This window comes from Theropithecus gelada, chromosome 3 (assembly GCF_003255815.1).
Source record: "Theropithecus gelada isolate Dixy chromosome 3, Tgel_1.0, whole genome shotgun sequence".
NCBI lineage: Eukaryota > Metazoa > Chordata > Mammalia > Primates > Cercopithecidae > Theropithecus > Theropithecus gelada.
The window spans coordinates 126,661,055-126,682,630 of record NC_037670.1 but is presented as its reverse complement, the minus strand read 5'-3'; the positions used below and the strand labels follow the sequence as shown (position 1 = coordinate 126,682,630).

At 37.3% G+C, this 21,576-nt stretch overlaps 1 protein-coding gene across 3 annotated transcripts in view; it reads left to right on the top strand.

Moving 5' to 3' along the window:
• Positions 1–21,576, top strand: part of PTPN12 (protein tyrosine phosphatase, non-receptor type 12) — a 106,322-nt gene that overhangs the window by 43,948 nt on the left and 40,798 nt on the right. For 2 of the 3 annotated variants that reach the window (XM_025380064.1, XM_025380065.1), the window contains exons 3-8: positions 88–164; positions 2,594–2,689; positions 4,584–4,622; positions 11,499–11,570; positions 17,483–17,542; positions 20,630–20,772. In XM_025380064.1, the coding sequence (XP_025235849.1) occupies positions 88–164; positions 2,594–2,689; positions 4,584–4,622; positions 11,499–11,570; positions 17,483–17,542; positions 20,630–20,772 (487 nt within the window). The remainder of the gene's footprint in view (positions 1–87; positions 165–2,593; positions 2,690–4,583; positions 4,623–11,498; positions 11,571–17,482; positions 17,543–20,629; positions 20,773–21,576) is intronic. The other variant, XM_025380066.1, reaches the window with a different exon arrangement.

Below are 21,576 nucleotides of genomic sequence, written 5' to 3'. Positions count from 1 at the left end.
GTTCTTAAGCTGTCTAACCTTACTTACACTTCATTAGAAAATACCTGTGTGTCAACCATACATATTTTATGTATTTTTTTCTTGTAGTTGATCACAGCCGAGTTAAATTGACATTAAAGACTCCTTCACAAGATTCAGACTATATCAATGCAAATTTTATAAAGGTATGTACTAACTTCATATGGTGTTTCTCTGCCATATTAATGTCTTTCTACATACTAGTTTTGTAAAACCTTTTTGAATTGCTCGGATGTGGTACCAGCAGCAAAAGAAATAAAAATAAAACCACTGCCCTGGCACGTTGTTTTTATATGCTTTCCTTCTAGTCTCCTTATTCATATAGATAAATAGTTTGTACTTAGTTTTGTTATAGCAGAGATAACATTTTCTTTTTTATTTCTTCTTTTCCATGGAAGTCTTACCTATTACTAAATTATTTTCTCAGTTATCCCTTTGGGTTTGTGTGCACAAATGAACATGATCATTCCCTGTTGTTGACCCATATAGGTTGTTTCCAGATTTTTAAAATAATAATATTGCAGTAAACATCTTTGTTCTTTTGAATAATTTTCTAGCATAAATTACTAGGGGTGGGATTACTGGATAATACTGATTTAAAATTCTAGAACATAGCCTTAAATATAAAACTTTTGACAGTTGTCACTGTTTCGGGTGGCAACCCAAAATCCAACGTTAAATAGTCTCTTTTTTATAACCTTTGTTTGGATACCCTTTGATGAAAAGCAGTCGAATTCTTTTCGAGATGGAGCCTCGCTCTGTCGCCCAGGCTGGAGTGCAGTGGCTCTTTCTCAGCTCACTGCAAGCTCCGCCTCCCGGGTTCCCGCCATTCTCCTGCCTTAGCCTCCCGAGTAGCTGGAATTACAGACACCCGCCACCACTCCCAGCTAATTTTTTGTATTTTTAGTAGAGATGGGGTTTCACTGTGTTAGCCAGGATGGTCTCGATCTCCTGACCTATGATCAGCCCACCTCTGGCTGCCAACGTGCTAGGATTACAGGCGTAAGCCACCGCACCCAGCGTCAAGTTCTTTATAGTTATCAATAGAGATAGATGCAAACTGCCGCTTGATTCAGTTTAAATAAAAGGCTTTTTTTCCATCAGCTAATCTGTGTTTTTGAATCTTTCAAGTGATATGATAATGTAATTTTCAGTTATTTTATATATGGTGTCTATACATATTTTCATATGTTTTTGTTTTTTTTTTTTTTTGAGACGGAGTCTCACGCTGTCGCCCAGGTTGGAGTGCAGTGGCGCGATCTCGGCTCACTGCAAGCTCCGCCTCCTGGATTCACGCCATTCTCCTGCCTCAGCCTCCTGAGTAGCTGGGACTACAGGCGCCCGCCACCGCGCCCGGCTAGTTTTTTGTATTTTTAGTAGAGACGGGGTTTCACTGTGGTCTCGATCTCCTGACCTTGTGATCCGCCCGCCTCGGCCCCCCCAAAGTGCTGGGATTACAGGCGTGAGCCACAGCGCCCGGCCATGTTTTTGTTGATAAAAATGTTAACTGATCAAAGTTTATGTAAGGCCAGGCACGGTGGCTCACGTCTGTAATCCCAGCACTTTGGGAGACTAGGCGGGTGGATTACCTGAGGTCAGGAGCTCGAGACCAGCCTGGCCAACATGGGGAAACCCAGTCTCTACTAAAAATGCAAAAATTAGCGGGTCGTGGTAGCACATGCCTGTAATACCAGCTTCTCGGGAGCCTGGGGCAGGAGAATCGCCTGAACCCGGGAGGTGGATGTTGCATTGAGCCGAGATCACGCCACTGCATTCCAGTCTGGGTGACACAGCGAGACTCTGTCTCAAAAAAAAAAAGTTTATGTGGTAAAATTAATATCTATGTCAATATTCAGCAGTCATGGTTTTAAACAAAAATTTCTTATTTAAACAAAGTTAAAAACCAAAATCAATACCTTAAATAAAAACTAATAAATTGATAGTTTGCTATTTCAGATGTTGTCAGTGTTCATATTCTTTTATAAGGGTGTTTGTTAAAAGTTATAGTTTTTAATTACGCTTAATGACACTGATTCATTGTATGAGTCAGTTATGTGCCAGTTTAGTAGTTTAGTCAGTGACCCTGTTTGGTATATTCTCATGTTCATTATTAAAAACGTGTATGGTAGATGCCTGATAAACTTCAGAGTTGAATAGATAATGGAAGGTAGCTATGGAAGAAACTAAGAAAGAACTCTTTACTCGTTTTAGTATTGTTTTATAATCAGAGCATGCTCTATATTTCTGCCACAGTTAGCTTTGTTAAGTAGGTATCAGGGCTTTTGTTTTTAATGCCTAGATAAGTAATAATTTTTAATTGGCATAAGGCAGTTCTTAAATACCTATTCTGTGCACCATATCCAGTAAACACACAAAAGTAATAGCAGTCATCAAAAGCTTAAGTGGATTGAATATATTTTCCCATGCTTTAATATACTATGAAAGGCACATTATTTAGAAATGGTTTAAGTTAAAACAACAGTATTACTAATACAATTTGAAACCTTTTATTTTGGGTAATGAAATATTTTTGGTAATCAAAATAAATGTGAAATTTGCTTTTAACCATTTTTAGGGCGTCTATGGGCCAAAAGCATATGTAGCAACTCAAGGACCTTTAGCAAATACAGTAATAGATTTTTGGAGGATGATATGGGAATATAATGTTGTGGTAAGTAATTTACTTTTCACAATAAATTTTGAGAAATACATATGTAATGATATAGGATGCTTTACTGAATAAGGAATGAGGGGATTTTTTAAAAATCCATAATTATGTTTACTTATTGCTGATGTTTACTAAAAAGATGGGTACATTTTTAGGGTGTTTATTAAATTTTTACAAACTAGGCTAAATATTTGAAGAAGAAGGTGTGATAACAATTTAAATTTTGTCCTAAGTTAGTAATGATACAACTATCAAACAACTTACAAAAATCAGAAAAGGATTAGTGCTCTAATAGGTCAGTAAAATACTTGATAGTATAGTTATACTCATTTAAGTTCCTCTTCTCAGAAAATATATATAAACACATAACTGTAAATAAACTATAAATATACAGTGTAAGAGAATTTCATCCGCCCCTGGAGTTCATTCATTGCCCTCTTACTCTTTTGGATGAAGGGAAATAATGTGCCCTTAGATTTGGAAGCAGAGAAATTAGTTAGAATACTGCAAAGAGCTACCCTATACTGCTCTGTAGTACTCTTGAAACCTAACCATGTGCACTGATACTTTTCTTTGTGTGGATGTGGAAAATCAATAATGTGGAACTTTCATTTTTGTCTTATGGCTTTTTTATGGAATTGTAGTGATTCTAAAGCATTGATATCCTCTGGTCTTTGAAAGATTAATAAAAGGGGGGCACTTTTCCAGTTATTTGTATTTGCTGTACTTCACTTTAAAAACTAGATGTGCTTGGGGATTGACTGAGAAAGAGCATGAAGAAACTTTCTGGATGATGGAAACATCCTGTGTCTTGATAAGATTTGTGTTGCACAGATGAGTGCATTTGTCCATACTCGGAGAATGTTCACTTTAGGATTTGTGTATCTCATTATATGTAAAATTTGCCTCAAGGGAAAAATACTGGAAACAATATAAAAATTATATTCTAGATTGGCCGGGTGCGGTGGCTCATGCCTGTAATCCCAGCACTTTGGGAGGCCGAGATGGGCGGATCACGAGGTCAGGAGATTGAGACCATCCTGGCTAACACAGTGAAACCCTGTCTCTACTAAAAATACAAAAAATTAGCTCGGTGTGGTAGCGGGCACCTGTAGTCCCAGCTACTCAGGAGGCTAAGGCAGGAGAATGGCGTGAACCCAGGAGGCGGAGCTTGCAGTGAGCTGAGACCGCGCCACTGCACTCCAGCCTGGGTGACAGAGCGAGACTCTGTCTCAAAAAAAAAAAAAAATTATTGTGTTCTAGATAATAATATGCATGCTGAAGTATTTTTGGGGAGAGCGTACTGATGTTCAAAACTTAACTTTGAAATGCATTTTTGAAACGGATTGATAGAGGGATAGCTATGTGATGAAACTGGTGAGATGTTAATGATAGAATATAGATGATAGCTATACAATGTTTACTGTAAAATTCTCTCAACTATGCTGTGTGTTTGAAAGTTTACATTATAAAACGGGGCAAAGCAGGTGTGATCACCTTTTAAAATTGTGTTAAATGCATTCAATATTTAATTAATTATAAATGTATTTTTAATTAATAGTGCTATTTGTAATTAGGTAAATATCCTAAAAGTGGTATTTTAATATAATTTCAGAAGTCACAAAGTAAATCTGTAAGATTCACATAATTTAAGTCAAACCAAAAAAATCATGTTAACTGGAACCAATTTAATTTGTTGCTATATAGTTAGCCTTTGTTTGGAAAGTCTAATTTTGATAACTTCTTTAACTTACACATTTAATATTGAAACTACTTTTTTAGGCAAGCCAATTATACTTCTCAGGGTGCAAAATTCTTGAAATCTGTATTTTATTAAAAAGTAAAATTGTGTTTAACTGATACATTCTTTATCTCACTTCCCACCATCACTTTTTAGATCATTGTAATGGCCTGCCGAGAATTTGAGATGGGAAGGGTATGTACAATCTATTCCTCTTATTATTTCATTTTTGGGGATAAATATTCTTGGTCTTTCATTATTATAGTCTGAACATAAGCAGTTAATGTAAATACTTGTTTTATATTGGGGTTCTGCTGTTGCTTTTTTTTCATACAAGGGACAAAATAATCTCTCAAGCATGTTGTTTTCTTTTATATTTTGTAAGTATATTTTATCACACACAGGCATACCTCAGAGATATTATAGGTTCAGTTCCAGACCACCACAATAAAGCAATTCAAACAAATTTTTTGTTTTTTTAGTACATATAAAAGTTACATTTATACTGTATTATAGTCTGTTAAATGTTCAGTAGCATTATACCTATAAAACACTTCATGCCTTAATTTTTTTTTTTTTTTCCTAGACAGGGTCTCACTCTGTTGTCCAGGCTGGAGTGCAGTGGTACGATCTTGGCTCACTGCAACCTCTGTCTCCCAGGTTCAAGCGATTCTCCTGCCTCAGCCTCCTGAGTAGCTGGGATTTTAGGCATGTCCCACCACACCCGGCTAATTTTTGTAGTTTTAGTAGAGATGGGATTTCACCACATTGGCCAGGCTGGTCTCGAATTCCTGACCTCAGGTGTTCTGCCGACCTCGGCCTCCCAAAGTGCTAGGATTACAGGTGTGAGCCACTGTGACCGGCCTTCCATGCCTTAATTTAAAAATAATTTATTGCTAAAAAACATTAATGATCATCTGAGCCTTCAGCTGGTTGTAATCTTTATGCTGATCAAGGGTTTTGTTGACGTTGATGGCTGCTGACTCATCAAGGTGGCATTTGCTGAAGGTTGGGGTAGCTGTGGAAATTTTTGGTAAAAGACAGGACCAGGAATGGTAGTTCACATTTGTAATCCCAGCACTTTGGGAAGCGGAGGTGGGAGGATCACTTGAGCCCAGAAGGTTGAGGCTGCAGTGAGCTATGATTATGCCACTGTACTCCAGCCTGGGCAGAGGGAGTCTCCACCTCTAAATACGTAAAATAAGAAAACAGTGAAGTTTGCCACATTGATTGTCTCTTCCTTTCATGAAAGAATACTCTGTGGCGTGTCACGCTGATTGATACCAACAGCAATTGCGGTTCTACCCACAGTGGAACTACTTTGAAAATTGGAGTCAGTCCTTTCAACCCCTTCCACTGCTTTATCAACTAAGTTGATGTAATGTCCTAAATCCTTTGTTGTCATTTCAGCAGTGTTCACAGCATCTTCACCAAAAGTATATTCCATCTCAAGGAAGTAGATTCCATCTCAAGAAACCACTTTCTTTTCTCATCCATAAGGGGCAACTCCTCATCCATTCCAGGTTTTATCATGAGATTGTGGCAATTCAGTTCCATCTTCAGGCTCCACTTCTGATTCTCTTGTTGTTTCCACCACATTTGCAGTTACTTCCTCTACTGAAGTCTTGAACCCCTCAAAGTTATCACGAGGGTTGGAATTAACTTTTTCCAAACTCGTATTAATGTTGATATTTCGACCTCCCACGAATCATGAATGTAATTAATAGCATCTAGAATGCTGAATCCTTTCCAGAAGGTTTTCAGTTCACTTTCCCTAGACCTATCAGAGTAATCATTATTTATGGCAGCTTTAGCTTTACAAAATATGTTTCTTAAATAATAAGACTCGAAATTACTCCTTGATCCATGGGCTCTAGAATGGATGTTGTGTTAGCAGGCATGAAAACGTATTAATCTCCTTGTACATGTCCATCAGAGCTTTTGGGTGACCAGGTGCATTGTAAACAAATATTTTGAAAGGAATTTTTTTTTTCCAACCAGTAGTCCCCAGTAATGAGCTTAAAATATTCCTTAAACCATGCAATAGGGATGGGCTGGGGGTGGGGTTGAAAAAGCAAAAACAGATCTGTAAACAGATGTGCTGACATCCAGGCCTTATTCCATTTATAGAGCACAGACAGAGTTCATTTAGCATGATTTTTAGAGCCCTTAGGATTTTCAGAATGGTAAATGAGCATTAGCTTCAACTTAGTGTCACCAGCTGGCTTAACCCCTAACAAGAGAGTCAGCATGTCCTTTGAAGCTTTGAAGCTAGGCATTGACTTATTTTCTCTAGCTCTGAAAGTCCTAGATGGCATCTTCTTCTTTCAGTATAAGGCTGTTTTATCCATACTGAAAATACGTCATTTAGTATAGCTTGTTTCATCAGTGCTCTTAGCTCAGATCTTTGGGTAACTTGCTGCAGCTTCTACATCAGAATTTGGTGCTTCATCTTGCACTTTTATATTATGGGGACAGCTTCTTTTCTTAAACTTCATGAACCAGCCTTTGCTAGCTTCTAACTTTCCTTCTGCAGCTTTCTCACACTTCATAGAAATGAAGGAAGTTAGCTCCTTGCTCTGGATTAGGCTTTGGCTTGTAGAAATGTTGTAGCTGGTTTGATCTTTTAGACCACTAAAACTTTCTCCCTGTAAGCAATAAAGCTGTTTGACTTACTTAATTGTTTGTGTGTTTCCTGGAGTAGTTCTTTTAATGTCCTTCAAGAGCTTTTCCTTTGCGTTCTAAACTTGGCTGTTTAGTACAAGAGGCCTACTTTCTGCCTATCTCAGTTTTCAACATGCCTTCTTCACTAAGCTTAATCGTTTTTAGCTTTTTTATTTAAAGTGAAAAGTATGTGACCCTTTTCACTTGAACACTTTGAGGCCATTGTAGGGTTATTAGTTAGTCTAATTTCAATACTGTGTCTCAGGAAATGGGAAAGCCTGAGGAGAGGAAGAGAGAGGGTACAAAAGCTTGTCAATGGAACAGTAAGAATGCTCACAACATCTGTTGATGAAGTTTGCCATTTTATATGGGAGCAGTTTGTAGCACCCAAAAACAGAGTAGTAACTTCAAACATCACTGATCAGATTACAATAGCAGATATCATCATAATGAAAAAGTTTTGAATACTGCAAGAGTTTCCAAAATGTGACAGACCTGAAGTGAGCATTTGCTGTTGAAAAAATGATACCAATATACTTGCTTGGTGCAGGGTTGCCACAAAACTTCAATTTGTAAAATATGCAGGATCTGAGAAACACAGGAAAATGAGGTATTCCTGTACTTAACAATAATTAATTATGTATTGTTACTTAGTAATCTTCAAATATTCAGTGGTATTGTAAGTAGAATACCATCTGTGGACTGAAATAGAGAGGTATTTTTAAATAGGAATAAAATTGAACAAGTGAAAATACATTATAAAAAATCTGGTTATTAATATATGGTTTGAATTTTTGTTCATTTGTTTGTTTGTTTTGAGATGGTGAGACAGAGTCCTGCTCTGTCAGTCAGGCTGGAGTGCAGTGGCACAATTTCAGCTCACTGCAACCTCCATCTCGCGGGTTCAGGCGGTTTTCCTGCGTCAGCCTCTTGGGTAGCTGGGACTACAGGCACCTACCATCAAGGCTCAGCTCATGTTTGTATTTTTAGTAGAGGTGGGGTTTCACTGTGTTGGCCAGGCTGGTCTCAAACTCCTGACCTCAGGTGATCCGACTGCCTCTGTCTCGCAAAGTGCTGGGATTACAAGCATGTAATCCCATGTAATCCACCACACGAGGCCTGAATATTTTGATGAGTCTGTTTGTTGATACCACAATATGTTTTGTTTGTTTCCTATCTTCAAAGCTGAGAGAAGATAATTTCTTACCCTGATTTTCTAACATTGGTATTTTTATGCTATGTCAAAGTAAAATTTATTTCAAAACTATTCTGGTGTCCTACAGCATCATATTCTGTCCTCACTGTAGGAAGTAATGATAGAGTTACAGATAATTTGTATTTACATAAAACTTATAAAGTGTGGTCTTCTATAAATGTGACATACAAATCAAACTTACAAATTACATAGTGATTTTATTCAAAGTTTTTTATACTAATGTAATTAATATAGTTAAAATTATCTTTAATTTGTAAATATGTTAATTTTTTTCAGTAAGTAATATATTGCAAAAGATACATCTTTCAGTTATGTTGCATAAACAGTAGGGAAACCTTAATTTATTCCATTACTCCCAACTATTTCCTTTGTCAGTATTAAGTAATGTTGGACAGAAAGTGAATAAAATGAGAAAATATAAAAACTGAGAAATTATTAAGTAATCAAGTTATCTAAGTGTTGTCAATATGTACGTTAATATTAATCAATTGTCTTAGAGAATTTAAATGTCACTCTCCTAATGTTTTAAGTTACTGATAAGGTTCAGGATGTATTTCTTTTTTCATTATATTAGTAAGCTCATAGTATATATCAAGTTATTGATGAAAAATCAAGTAGGCTGGGCACGGTGGCTCACACCTGTAATCCCAGCACTTTGGGAGGCCGAGGTGGGTGGATCACGAGGTCAGGAGATCGAGACCATGGTGAAACCCTGTATCTACTGAAAATACAAAAAATTAACCAGGCGTGGTGGCAGGCACGTGTAGTCCCACCTACTCGGGAGGCTGAGGCAGGAGAATGGTGTGAACCCAGGAGGCGGAGCTTGTAGTGAGCCGAGATTGTGCCACTGCACTCCAACCTGGGTGACAGAGCGAGACTCAGTCTCATTTAAAAAAAAAAAAATCAAGTAGTATTGAGTACAAATTTTTTGAAGCTGAGGTTTTTGTAATTCACTGTGTCTTGTTAGTAATAGATTATGAGTGAGTTAGGACCTATGAAATTATCTGATAACCTTGACTTTGATCTTGACTTTGAATATGACCTGGTAGAAAAAGCATAGATAAATAAATCAGACAAACCTACCTTACAAGCATTTTGACCATGGTGCAGTACAGTTCACTCTGAGCTTCAGTTTCCTCACATTTGAAAGGAAATAATACCCACCTTGCAGTGTTAGAGATTATGTATATGTGATATTTAACACATAGTTTTTGATATCATTATTAGTTTTATACCAGGAATATAAGTAACAATATAATCTTATTACTGCTCATCTGAATGAGGGGCATTGTTAGTCACACTGCTTTCTGTTCTTCCCTAAATTAATCTCTTACAACTTGTTTTCGATCTGTTTCAAGGTATTAACGTTTTGTCAGGTAAGAGATTAAAAAGAATTTTTTTAAACATTTCAGAAAGAATTTAAGGTCCAAGTGTAGTGGCTCACGCCTGTAATCCCAGCTACTTGGGAGGCTAGGGTGGGAGAATTGCTTGAGTCCAGGAGTTTGAGATCAGCTTCGGCAACATGGCAAGACCCCATCTCTCTTTTTTTTTTAATCTTTTTTTGTGTATGTGTGTGTGTGGGGAGAGACAGTCTTGCTCTGTCACCCAGGCTTGAGTGCAGTGGCGTGATCTCAGCTCTTTGCAACCTCCATCTCCCAGGTTCAAACGATTCTCATGTCTCAGCCTCCTGAGTAGCTGGGATTAAAGGCATGTGCCACCATGCCTGGCTAATTTTTTTGTATTTTTGAGTAGAGACGAGGGTTTGCCATGTTGGCCAGTCTGGTCTTGAACTCCTTGCCTTAAGTGATCCATCCACATTGGCCTCCCAAAGTGCTGGGATTATAGGCATGAGCCACCGCGCCCGGCCTCCATCTATTTAAAAAAAAAAAAAATAGCTGGGTGTGGTACCACACGCCTGTGGTCCCAGCTTCTCAGGAGGCTGAGGTGGGAAGATCACTTGAGCCTAGAAAGTAGAGGCTGCAGTGAGCCCTGATTGCACCCCTGCACACTCCAGCCTGGGTGACAAAGCGAGACCCTATCTCAAAAAAAGAATTTAATTTTATCATTTTTCTGTAAACGTCTCTTGGAAAATGAGATTTGGAAGTTACCTGTGTTTTTAAGCCTCTAAAATATTAGCTAACCCAACATACCAGACAGTTCTACTTTGTTTCTCTGTGAGCATTACTGTCAACTTATAGTTCATTCAACCTATTGGTAATAACTCCATTTACTATATTTGAAACTGTGAGGATTTAATTAGGAATTCATTAACCAATGCTTTTCCCACTGCTGAAAAGGTTTATTTAAGCTAGATGGTCACTTAGAGACTTGGATTTTATTGGGCCTTGATACAAAATGCATCATTTCTTAACATCTGAATCATTCTATCTTCCGTAAAGTTAGGCTTTTCATTCACTAACCTGATTTTCTGAAATGATGAGGTGCTTGATATTAGAAATTGATGAAAATTTAGTATTCTTTTTCTATACCTGTTTAAAATAGGAAGGTAAGAGGAGAAATTATTTGACTACACTTTCTGTAATCTCAAATAAAATTGGATAGTTAAAATAATACATCATGTTTGTGTAGGGGTTTTACCATCTATGGTACATTTGAAATACACTCTTATTTAACAAACATGCAACAACTCTGTAAGATAAGGATTATTATTCCTGTTTTTACAGATAAAGAAACTGAAGGTCAATAAAGAAGTAGAATTAGTACTTGCAAAATTCTTCTGATTCCAAGTAGAATACTCTTTCCACTTCATCACATATTTTACATTTAATGAGAATTCAGCCAGATATTTATAGAGATTGTCATGTTACAAGCGATAAAACTTGCTTAGCAACCTTTATACCAAATGGACCTCCTCGTACCAGACACTTTTTTAAAATTACTTTTTCTTACCTAGAGGAGGATCTTTGGTTTACTATGTAGAGCTGGCAGATAGCAATGAACAGTTATGCACTTAAGTCAGTAAGGTTCTTATGACTATTCTTGGAGAAGACACAGTAGCCTATTTTTAAAAACAATTGGGTAAGTCTAAGCTCTCTCATCTCCATGCCTACTAATGTGAGTTTTTCTGTTTTGGGGAAGTAGAAGTAAGCAGAACCCCAGGACACAAAATATTTATAACAGTTTAAGAAAAATTTATATGAATTACTTACTAATTTTTTTTTGGATGACAGAAAAAATGTGAGCGCTATTGGCCTTTGTATGGAGAAGACCCCATAACATTTGCACCATTTAAAATCTCTTGTGTAAGTATCCATTTTTATAAACACTTTTTTTCAGAAAATTGGCATGCTAAACTGATGAATAATTAAATTATAATGTGGTATGAACCCAGGTTTATAGATGCCAAGGACTCACAAACCTATACTTACATTTTAAAAAAGTATTTGTTTATATACTGCTTTTAAATTTGGAAGCTTTTGGGATGACTTTTCATAAATGTATATTTTCCTTGTATCTTACTATATTAATTTTGTGTTAACCTTTGTATATCAATTGATAGTAAGTGTTTACATGTAAATGAAGTAACTGTACTTTTAGTATTTGGAAATAGTGTATTCATTTCAAATTGATTAAATGGGAAAGACTTGATAACTGGAGTATAGTGTATCATATTTACCCTTCATATCTAATTGTGGTCTCAAAAATTGTTATAATTATGTATAAAGATAAGTTTAAGAACTACCATACTAGAAGTAAAGATTGGTCCTTTCTGGCAGATTGTTTGATATGAAACTTAAAATGTTTTCTTAATATGTAATGACCTCTGGAAATGAATTAAATTCAAGCTCAAAAGCTAACACAGCAAAAATCTGAGAAAATGAATCAAAAAACAAAAACATTGAAGGAAATAAGAAGAGTAGGAAAAAGAAAGGCATGGACAGAAAGAAGGAAAATGTAAGTGAATTTTAAAATAAAAGCAATAGTTTTCTTTAGGTGCCATAAAAAGACTGTAATTCAACATAACATAAAAATTAATTAATTTAGGCCAGGCCCGCTGGCTTATGCCTATGATCCTACCACTTTGAGAGGCCAAGGCGAGTGGATCACTTGAGGTCAGGAGTTCGAGACCAGCCTGGCCAACATGGCAAAACCCCCTTTCTACTAAAAATACAAAAATTAGCTAGGCGTGGTGACGGGTGCCTGTAATCCCAGCTACCCAGAAGGCTGAGGCACGAGAGTTGCTTGAATCTGGGAGGCAGAGGTTGCAGTGAGCTGAAATTGCACCATTGTACTCCAGTCTGGGCAATAAGAGTGAAACTCCATCTCAAAAATAATAATAATAATTAATTAATTTGCCTATATCAGGGTTCTCCAGAGCTTCAGAACCAATAGAATAAGAGGGTGTGTGCGTGCATCTGTGTGCATGTGGATACATTTAAGGAGATTTATTATGAGGAATTGGCTCAGGCAGTTATAGAGGCTGGCAGGTTCAAGATCTGCAGGGTAGGCTGGAGATCCTGGAGAGCCAATGCTGCAGTTTCATTCTGAATGCTAATAAGCTGGAGACCCAGAGAGCTGATGTTTAGTTCTAGTTTGAAAAGTCGGTTGTAGAATCAGGATGAGCCGGTGTTGCAGATGAAGGCAGCCTGCTGGAGAATTCTGTCTTGCTTCATGAGGCTGGTCTTTTTGTTGTATTCAGGCCTTCAACAGATTGGATGAGGCCCACAAACATTATGGAGGACAGTTTGCTTTACTCAGAGACTACCAATTTAAATGTTAGTCTCCTCCAAAAACATCTCACAGAAATAACTAGAATAATGTTTGACCAAATATTCTGGGCACACTGTGGCCCTGCCAAGTTGACAGATAAAATTAAGTATCACATTCCCTATTGAGAGTTTCTTGTTTTTGACTTTGTTTTCCAGGATTAAATGAAATATAATTTATGTGGTTTTACTTGTCATTGCTGAGTTCAAGAACTCCATAATTTTATGACTTAGTTATACTTATGACTGAATTCCTCTCATACATACCCAAAGTTTAGTGCTTTCTAGGTTGACATAAAAACAGACAGGACCAAATCTGTATTATGCTGTCTACTTTATAAATCAATGTTGTTTTTATAATAACTATAACTCACTATTGAATTTTTGGATATAATAGTCAATATTCTTAAGGTGCTGATCAGAATTAACTATTTGTGGGGTAAGTGTAAAAATTTTAGGCCAGGTGCAGTGGCTCTCACCTGTCATCCCAGCACTTTGGGAGGCTAAGGTGGGAAGGATTGCTTGAGCCCAGGAGTTTGAGACAAGCCTGGGCAAAATAGTGAGACATTATTAACATTTTTTTAAATGTTAAAAATCCTACTGCATTTCATTTTATTTGGCTTGAATAATACCAAATACACACCACACTGTCTACTTCAGTGAGGAAACAGCAGCACTCCTTCACCAATCCAGAAATAAATCTGAAATATTAGATTCCTCGACAGCATAGAAACCTAGTTTTATGTAGTGTGGTTGTTTTGGACATTTGTAAATTTATTTTTAAAGTTTTATTTATTTGTATATATCTTTTTGAGACAGGATTTTGCCCTGTCACCCAGGTTGGAGTGCAGTGGTCTGATCATGGCCCACTGCAGCCTCAATCCCCCGGGCTCAAGTGATTCTCTCACCTCAGCTTTCTGAGTAGCCAGGGCTGCTGGCATGGGCCACTACTAATTTTTGTCTTTTTGTAGAGACGGGGTCTCCCTGTGTTGCCCAGACTGGTCTTGAACTCCTGAGCTCAAGCAGTTTGCCCACCTTGGCCTCCCAAAGTACTAGGACTACAGGCCACCACACCCGGCCAAACATTTGTAAATTTAGATATAATAAGATAACTATAGTGAATATTGCAATTCAAGAGAAAATACAGTGCTTAACATTCAACAACAAACCAGCTTGAAATTTTTGAATATTTGGGAGTCAGGAATAGTAAACAATTTACAATAATGGATATAGGGAAGAATGCAATAGTTTTATAATGTAGAAAATGAATTGGTTCTTGGGGGATAGTTTTCCAATTAAACTAAAATATATATTCTATAAACAGTTCTCAAAGAAAAAAAACACAGAGAAAGATTTATTAAAAAGAAAAAAGTAGATAATTTGAAAGGTCTCTAGATAAGTGATTTGGTTTGATTTTGTTAGTAGTGACTGGTTTAATTTGTCAGCATCAGGATTGATCCATGCTGAAGAAACATTTTCTTTGATGATTTAAGAATGGAAGGTAATTTGTTTGTCTCATAATTGATTCAGACAACTCAGGATTTGTTATCATTGACTTAACTGCAAACAAAAATCAAATTTATAAATAGCATGTTGGTAAAAATATTCATAGTAAGTCATTTGACTACTGGGCAGTCAGAGTTTGAGACTGAGAAATGACAGTCTTTTCTGGAGCTCTCTCTTGATGTGGGATGAGGACAAGGGTAAAGTCATGGTGAAAGGGTGAAGACTGGTTAGCAGGAGCTCAATCATATGTTGCCACATGTAACCACTTAGACTTGATGTCAGCACACTACCCATGGCTCAGATCTAGCCCACTGCCTGTTTTGTAAATAAAGTTTTGTTACGACACATCTGTGCCCATTAATTTATGAATTTTTCTATCACAATAGCAAAGTTGTGTAGACAAAGACTTTATGGCCCAAAAAGCCAAAAATATTTACTATCTGGTCCTTTACAGAAATATTTGAAGAAGTTCAAATATTATTTGAAAAGTTCAAAGTAAAATACTATGATTTTAAAAATTAAAGCAGGTATAGTAGTATTATTTTTATTAATAAAACAATATACACCATTGTTCTTCATAATCCTTGTTCTGAACTATTTGTGGTTTTAACCAATAAGGCAAAAAGAATAATTTGCTTAGTGATAGACTGATGTAGATTCATACTTTGACTAAATCACAGCGAGAGACCTTTTAAAGTGGTTATGTTATCATCAACCACAATAATAATAATAATAATTTGGGGTGTTCTTCCCTTTTCCTTCTTCAGTTGCTATCCAGTTAATTGAAACTTGAATGTTAGGGAAAATCATGCGTTTTGGAAAGGTAAAATGGTTGAAGATGGGATATGGTGGTTGGTACTGAGGAATGGCATTCTATTTATATTTACATGATTCTGGGGGTGGTTACTACTTTGCAGATACTTTATTGGGTGATAGATGCTTAAGTAATTCATTTAGACACTTTTTTTTAGGTATAAGTAAAACTTACAAAAGCAAATTGATGTTTTTTTCTTTACTGTCTATACAAGTTTTGTTTTTTGTTTTTTGTTTTTTTTTGAGACGGAGTCTCGCTCTGTGGCCCAGGCTGGAGTGCAGTGGCCGGATCTCAGCTCACTGCAAGCTCCGCCTCCTGGGTTTATGCCATTCTCCTGCCTCAGCCTCCCGAGTAGCTGGGACTACAGGTGCCCGCCACCTCGCCCAGCTAGTTTTTTGTATTTTTTTTAGTAGAGATGGGGTTTCACCGTGTTAGCCAGGATGGTCTCGATCTCCTGACCTTGTGATCCGCCCGTCTCGGCCTCCCAAAGTGCTGGGATTACAGGCTTGAGCCACCGCGTCCGGCCTATACAAGTTTTTTTAATGAACTTTTTTTTTTCTAGTTTCTTAGTGTAGTAAGTAATATGATTCCCAAATTCACTTTTCTTACATACTGTTTGGGTCTATCTGTTAGGAGACTTTATCTAATAGGAGACTTTGTTTTAAGGCTTGTTTGTTTGTTTGTTTTAGTGTTTTCATTTTTTGTTTTGAGACAGGGTCTCACTGTGTCACCCAGACTGGAGTGCAGCAACGTGATTGCAGCTCACTGTAGCCTTGGCCTCACTGCTGGGCTTGGTGATCCACCCACCTCAGCCTCCCAAGTGGCTGAGACCACAGGCCTATGCCTCAATGCCCAGCTAGTTTTTGTATTTTTTTTGTGGAGACAGGATTTTGCCATGTTGTTCAGGCTGGTCTTGAACCCCTAAAGCGATCCACCCACCTCAGCCTCCCAAACTACTGGCATTACAGTGTGAGCCGCTGCCTAACTTTTTCAAGACTTTTTTTTTTTTAGAGCAGTTTTAGGTTCACAGCAAAATTGAGAGGAAGGTACAGAGATTTCTTATATACACCCTGTCCCCACACATGTAGCCCTCTCATTATCAACATTCCCTTCCAGAGCGGTCTCTTTGTTACAATTCACAAACCTACACTGACAAGTCATTATCACTAAGAGTTCACAGTTTACATTAGGGTTCATTCTTGGTGTTATACATTCTGTGGGTTTGAAGAAATACATGGTGACGTGTTTCCACCATTGTAGTATCTTACAGAATAGTGTCATTACTCTAAACGTCCTGTGCTCCACCTATTCATTCATTCCTCTCACTCCCTTCCCAAACCTAGGTAGTCATTATTTGTACTGTCTCCATAGTTTTACCTTTTCAAGAAGTCATATAGTTTGTTTTTGTTTGTTTGTTTGTTTTGAGACGGAGTCTCGCTCTGTCGCCCAGGCTGGAGTGCAGTGACACTGTCTGAGCTCACTGTAACCTCTGCCTCCTGGGTTCAAGCAATTCTCTTGTCCCAACCTCCTGAGTAGCTGGGATTACAGGTGCACGCCACCACGCACAGCTAAGTTTTGTATTTTTGTAGAGATAGGGTTTTATCATGTTGGCCAGGTTGGTCTCAAACTCCTGACCTCAAGTGATCCACCTGCCTCAGCCTCTCAAAATGCTGGAATTATAGGTAGGCATGAGCCACCGCGCCTGGCCCAGAAGTCATATAGTTTGAATCATACAGTATGTAGCCTTTTCAGATTGGCTTATTTAACTTAGTAATGTGCATTTAGGGTTCATCCATGTCTTTTCATGGCTTACTAGCTTTTTTTTCCCTCTTGCCGTTATTTTTAATTGACGCATAGTATCAATACTTATTAATGGGGTACACGTGATTCTGGTACATGTATGTATAATTTAAAATGTGGAGTGATCAAATCAGGATAATTAGTGTGTCTATCACTTCAGACATTTACAAATTGATGACTTTTAGAGTTTTAAAATAATTATCAGGTACATCTGGAATTTTAAAGGTTAATTTTATATTGTGGACTTTGACACAAGTATTTTATTTGTTTTGATGTGTCTTTTTGTTTTAACGTTTTCACTGACTTACAAATGTTTGTCTTTATTTAGGAGGATGAACAAGCGAGAACAGACTACTTCATTAGGACACTCTTACTTGAATTTCAAAATGTAGGTATTTACCATTTATAGACTGTCTCTAAGAATAGTTTTCAGGTCAGGTACAGTGACTCATGCTTGTAATCCCAACACTTTGGGAGGCTGAAGTGGGAGGGTGACTTGAGTCCAGGGGTTCAAGACTAGCCTGGACAACATAGTGAGACGTTGTCTCTACAAAAAGAAAAAAGTCAGCTGGGCATGGTGGCATGTGCCCGTAGTCCCACTCACTCAGAAGGCTGAGCCTGGGAGGTTGAGGCTGCAGTGAGCCATGATTGTGCCACTGGACTCCAGCCTGGGCAACAGAGCGAGACTCTCAAAAATGGTTTTGAGAATAGAGAATAGTTTTCAAAGAGAAGATATAGAGAGGGAGGGGAGCATGGGCTGAAAAGCCACCTATTGGGTAGTATGCCCACTCCCTGGGTAATAGGATCATTTGTATTCCAGACCTCAGTGTCATACAATATACCCATGTAACCTGCACATGTACCCCTTTATCCAAAATAAAAGTTGAGGCCAGGTGTGGTGGCTCACTGAGTGTGTAATCCCCAACACTTTAGGGGGCTGAGGCGGGTAGATTGCTTGAGGCCAGTAGTTCAAGACCAGCCTGGCCAACACGGTGAAGCCCCATCTCTACTAAAAAATACTAAAATTAGCTGGGCATGGTGGTGCACACCTATAATCCCAGTTATTCGGGAGGCTGGGGCACGAGAATTGCTTGAGCCTGGGAGACAGAGGTTGCCATGAGCCGAGATGGCGCCACTGCACTCCAGCCCGGGCAATGGAGCAGGACTCTGTCTCAAAAAAATAAAATAAATTTAAAAACTAAAAATAAAATAAAATTTTTTTAAGATAGAAAATATAATACTTACTAGCACCTAAATGTTTTATTTGGTAAAATGAGTTTGCTAGAAAATTATTTTGCTTTATATCTGCAAAATATAAATAATATATATTATATATATTATTATTTTGCTTTATATCTGCTTTATAGTTTTTTATAAGTAAAAAAAGTATCAGCAATTTTTATTTTTAAAGTGTGTGAACCTAATTTTTATGTCTTTGCAAACTAATCAACTTTTAGCTACTAAAAAAACAAGCTATATAAATAGTATACTATGTTATTTAACATAGTTAATGAAATTAGCTAATATTTTAGTTTTGAAGATGAAAATGATAGTGTGATATTTAGTATCTTGACATTTATGCTTATCACATTACATAATAAAGTAATATTAATTGTAACACACCCTAAATTTATTAAATTTGGAATAGTTATGCCTTCTTTGCTGCAAATATTTTTCCTCTATTGCAGTAAGCAGATTATTGCATTGTTTATATAATTATTACCCTGTTTTACTAGTTTACAATTTGTTAAAGAAACATCACTATCAAAGCTAAGTCTTCATTGAGATATATATTGTTTTCAGTTGAGGCCCCCCACAGCGCCCTGACTTTTTTTTTCTTTGGCAACAGGGTCTCACTATATATTGCCCAGGCTGTACTCAAACTCCTGAGCTCACGCAGTCCTCCCATCTCCGCCTTCCTAGTATCTGAGACTACAGGCATGAGACACCAAACCCAGCTAAATTTTTTATAGTTTATAGAGATGGTGTCTTGCCGTGTTGCTCAGGCTGCTGTCAAATTCCTGGCCTCAACTATCTTCTTGCCTTTTGCGTTGACCACCCAAAGTGTTGGGATTACAGGTGTGAGCCACTGAGTCTGGACTAGTTGCTAATTTTTTAATCTACAGTAATAATAATAAGTACCTTAATGAATTTCTGTAGTAGATCAGGCATCTGAATTCTCCTAACTGCATAATATCCAGATACTGTTATGTCCGTTGCACATAGATGAAGATACAGAAGCTTTAAGAAGTTAAATAGCTTACCTGAAGTTATTTAGGAAATGGCAAAAGTAGAATTGGAGTATGGTTTGCTTAGATTTCGAGTATTGCTCTTTCTGTTAAACGCCTACAGTAACCATTCTCAAAACATTTTTTTTTTTTTTTTTGAGACGGAGTCTCGCTCTGTCGCCCAGGCTGCAGTGCAGTGGCGCGATCTCGGCTCACTGCAAGTTCCACCTCCCGGGTTCACGCCATTCTCCCGCCTCAGCCTCCGAGTAGCTGGGACTACAGGCGCCCGCCACCACGCCCGGCTAGTTTTTTGTATTTTTAGTAGAGACGGGGTTTCACCATGTTAGCCAGGATGGTCTCGATCTCCTGACCTCGTGATCCACCCGCCTCGGCCTCCCAAAGTGCTGGGATTACAGGCTTGAGCCACCGCGCCCGGCCTCTCAAAACATTTAACATCAGTACTCTTTTACATTCTTCAAAGCTGTTGAGGATCCCAAAGAGTTTTTGTTTCTGTGGGTTATATCTTTCAGTATATACTATATTTGAAATTAAAACTGAGAAATTTTTTAAAACCGTGAATATATAAGCATATATTGTATTGGCTGTTAAAGAATAAGGCAAGTAAATTGTAGTATTATTCTGAGAATTATTTAAAACTCATAGACCCCTCAAAAGGGTTGAGGGGAGGAAGTGCCCAGACCATGTATTGAGAACCACTAATCTGTAAGAAGACAAGTGAGTTTGGGATTGGACAAATTCATGTCTCCATTCTTTTTCAGTTTAATGTTCTATTAGTCTTCTGATTACAATGGATACTACTCTAACCTACTCTAACATGGTGCTTATGGTATATTGCTCATCCATTTAATAGTGTGGATTAGTTAAATAGTATATATAGTGTAATGTTTAAAGTATATGCTCTGGAAGTAGAACCTGCCTGGTTTAGAGCCCACATTTGTCACTTCTTATGAAAGTTTGGGCAAGTTATTTTATCTGTATATCTCAGTTATAAAATGAGGATGGTATTAACAGTACTTTCCTCATGGAAATTAAAGTGTTACATGTGAAGCCCTTAGATATTTGGCACGTGGTAAACAGTAAGTGTCAGCTATTATTTATTTGAGTCTTTTTTAAAAGCAGTGCTAAATGCCACACAAATCTCTTAGAAATGGCAGTTTAAATGAGCTGTGCAGCTTTAAACTTTGTAAAGTATTTTCATAATTGTTGACTTTCTGTTTTTCTTGAAGGAATCTCGTAGGCTGTATCAGTTTCATTATGTGAACTGGCCAGACCATGATGTTCCTTCATCATTTGATTCTATTCTGGACATGATAAGCTTAATGAGGAAATATCAAGAACATGAAGATGTTCCTATTTGTATTCATTGCAGGTACGAAAGAATGTTCCAAGTTTATAAATACAATATTTTTATTCAAGTTTTATTTAAGTTTGATGTTACACAAGGTTTTATTTCTGCATTAATATGATAGTAATCTTGAATTTCTCCTAGCTGTGATATAATGTTTGGGACCTTGTAAATTGATATGGTCTCATTTGGTTGACAGACCGCTTAGAGTATTGTTGCATTAAAACACAGAATCATCTATTTGAAAATAGTATTCACATGGTGGAAAGCTGTAGCACATACTCTTCTCATATGCTCTGATTAGAGCATATAATCTCAGATCCTCATCTTACTCTACTTTTTAAAGTCAATATAGTAGTATTTTCTTTTAATCAATTTCCCTGAAACAATGACCAAGCAATTTTCATTCCTGATAAACATTGACATGAGATTTTTAAAAACAGGATATCACTCTGATGCCAAGTCTGGAGTGCAGTGGCACAATCATAGCTTACTGTAAACTCCATCTCCTGGCCTGAAGTGATCCTTCTGCCTCAGCTTCCCAAGTAGCTAGGACTACAGGCATGTGCTACCACGCTGAATTAGTTTTTTTTTAATTAAAAAAATTTTTTAAAGAGACCAGGTCTTGCTCTGTTGCCCAGGCTGATCCGAACTGTCCTCAAGTGATTGTCCCGCTTTGCTCTCCCAGAGTCTTGGGCTTACAGGCATGAACCACTACACCTGGCAACATGACTTTCTTTTTTTAATGTATGTAAGATGTATATACATAGGTCTTATTGATCTAAGATATCATCAATTCTAAGACACAATTATTAATGTATATTAACA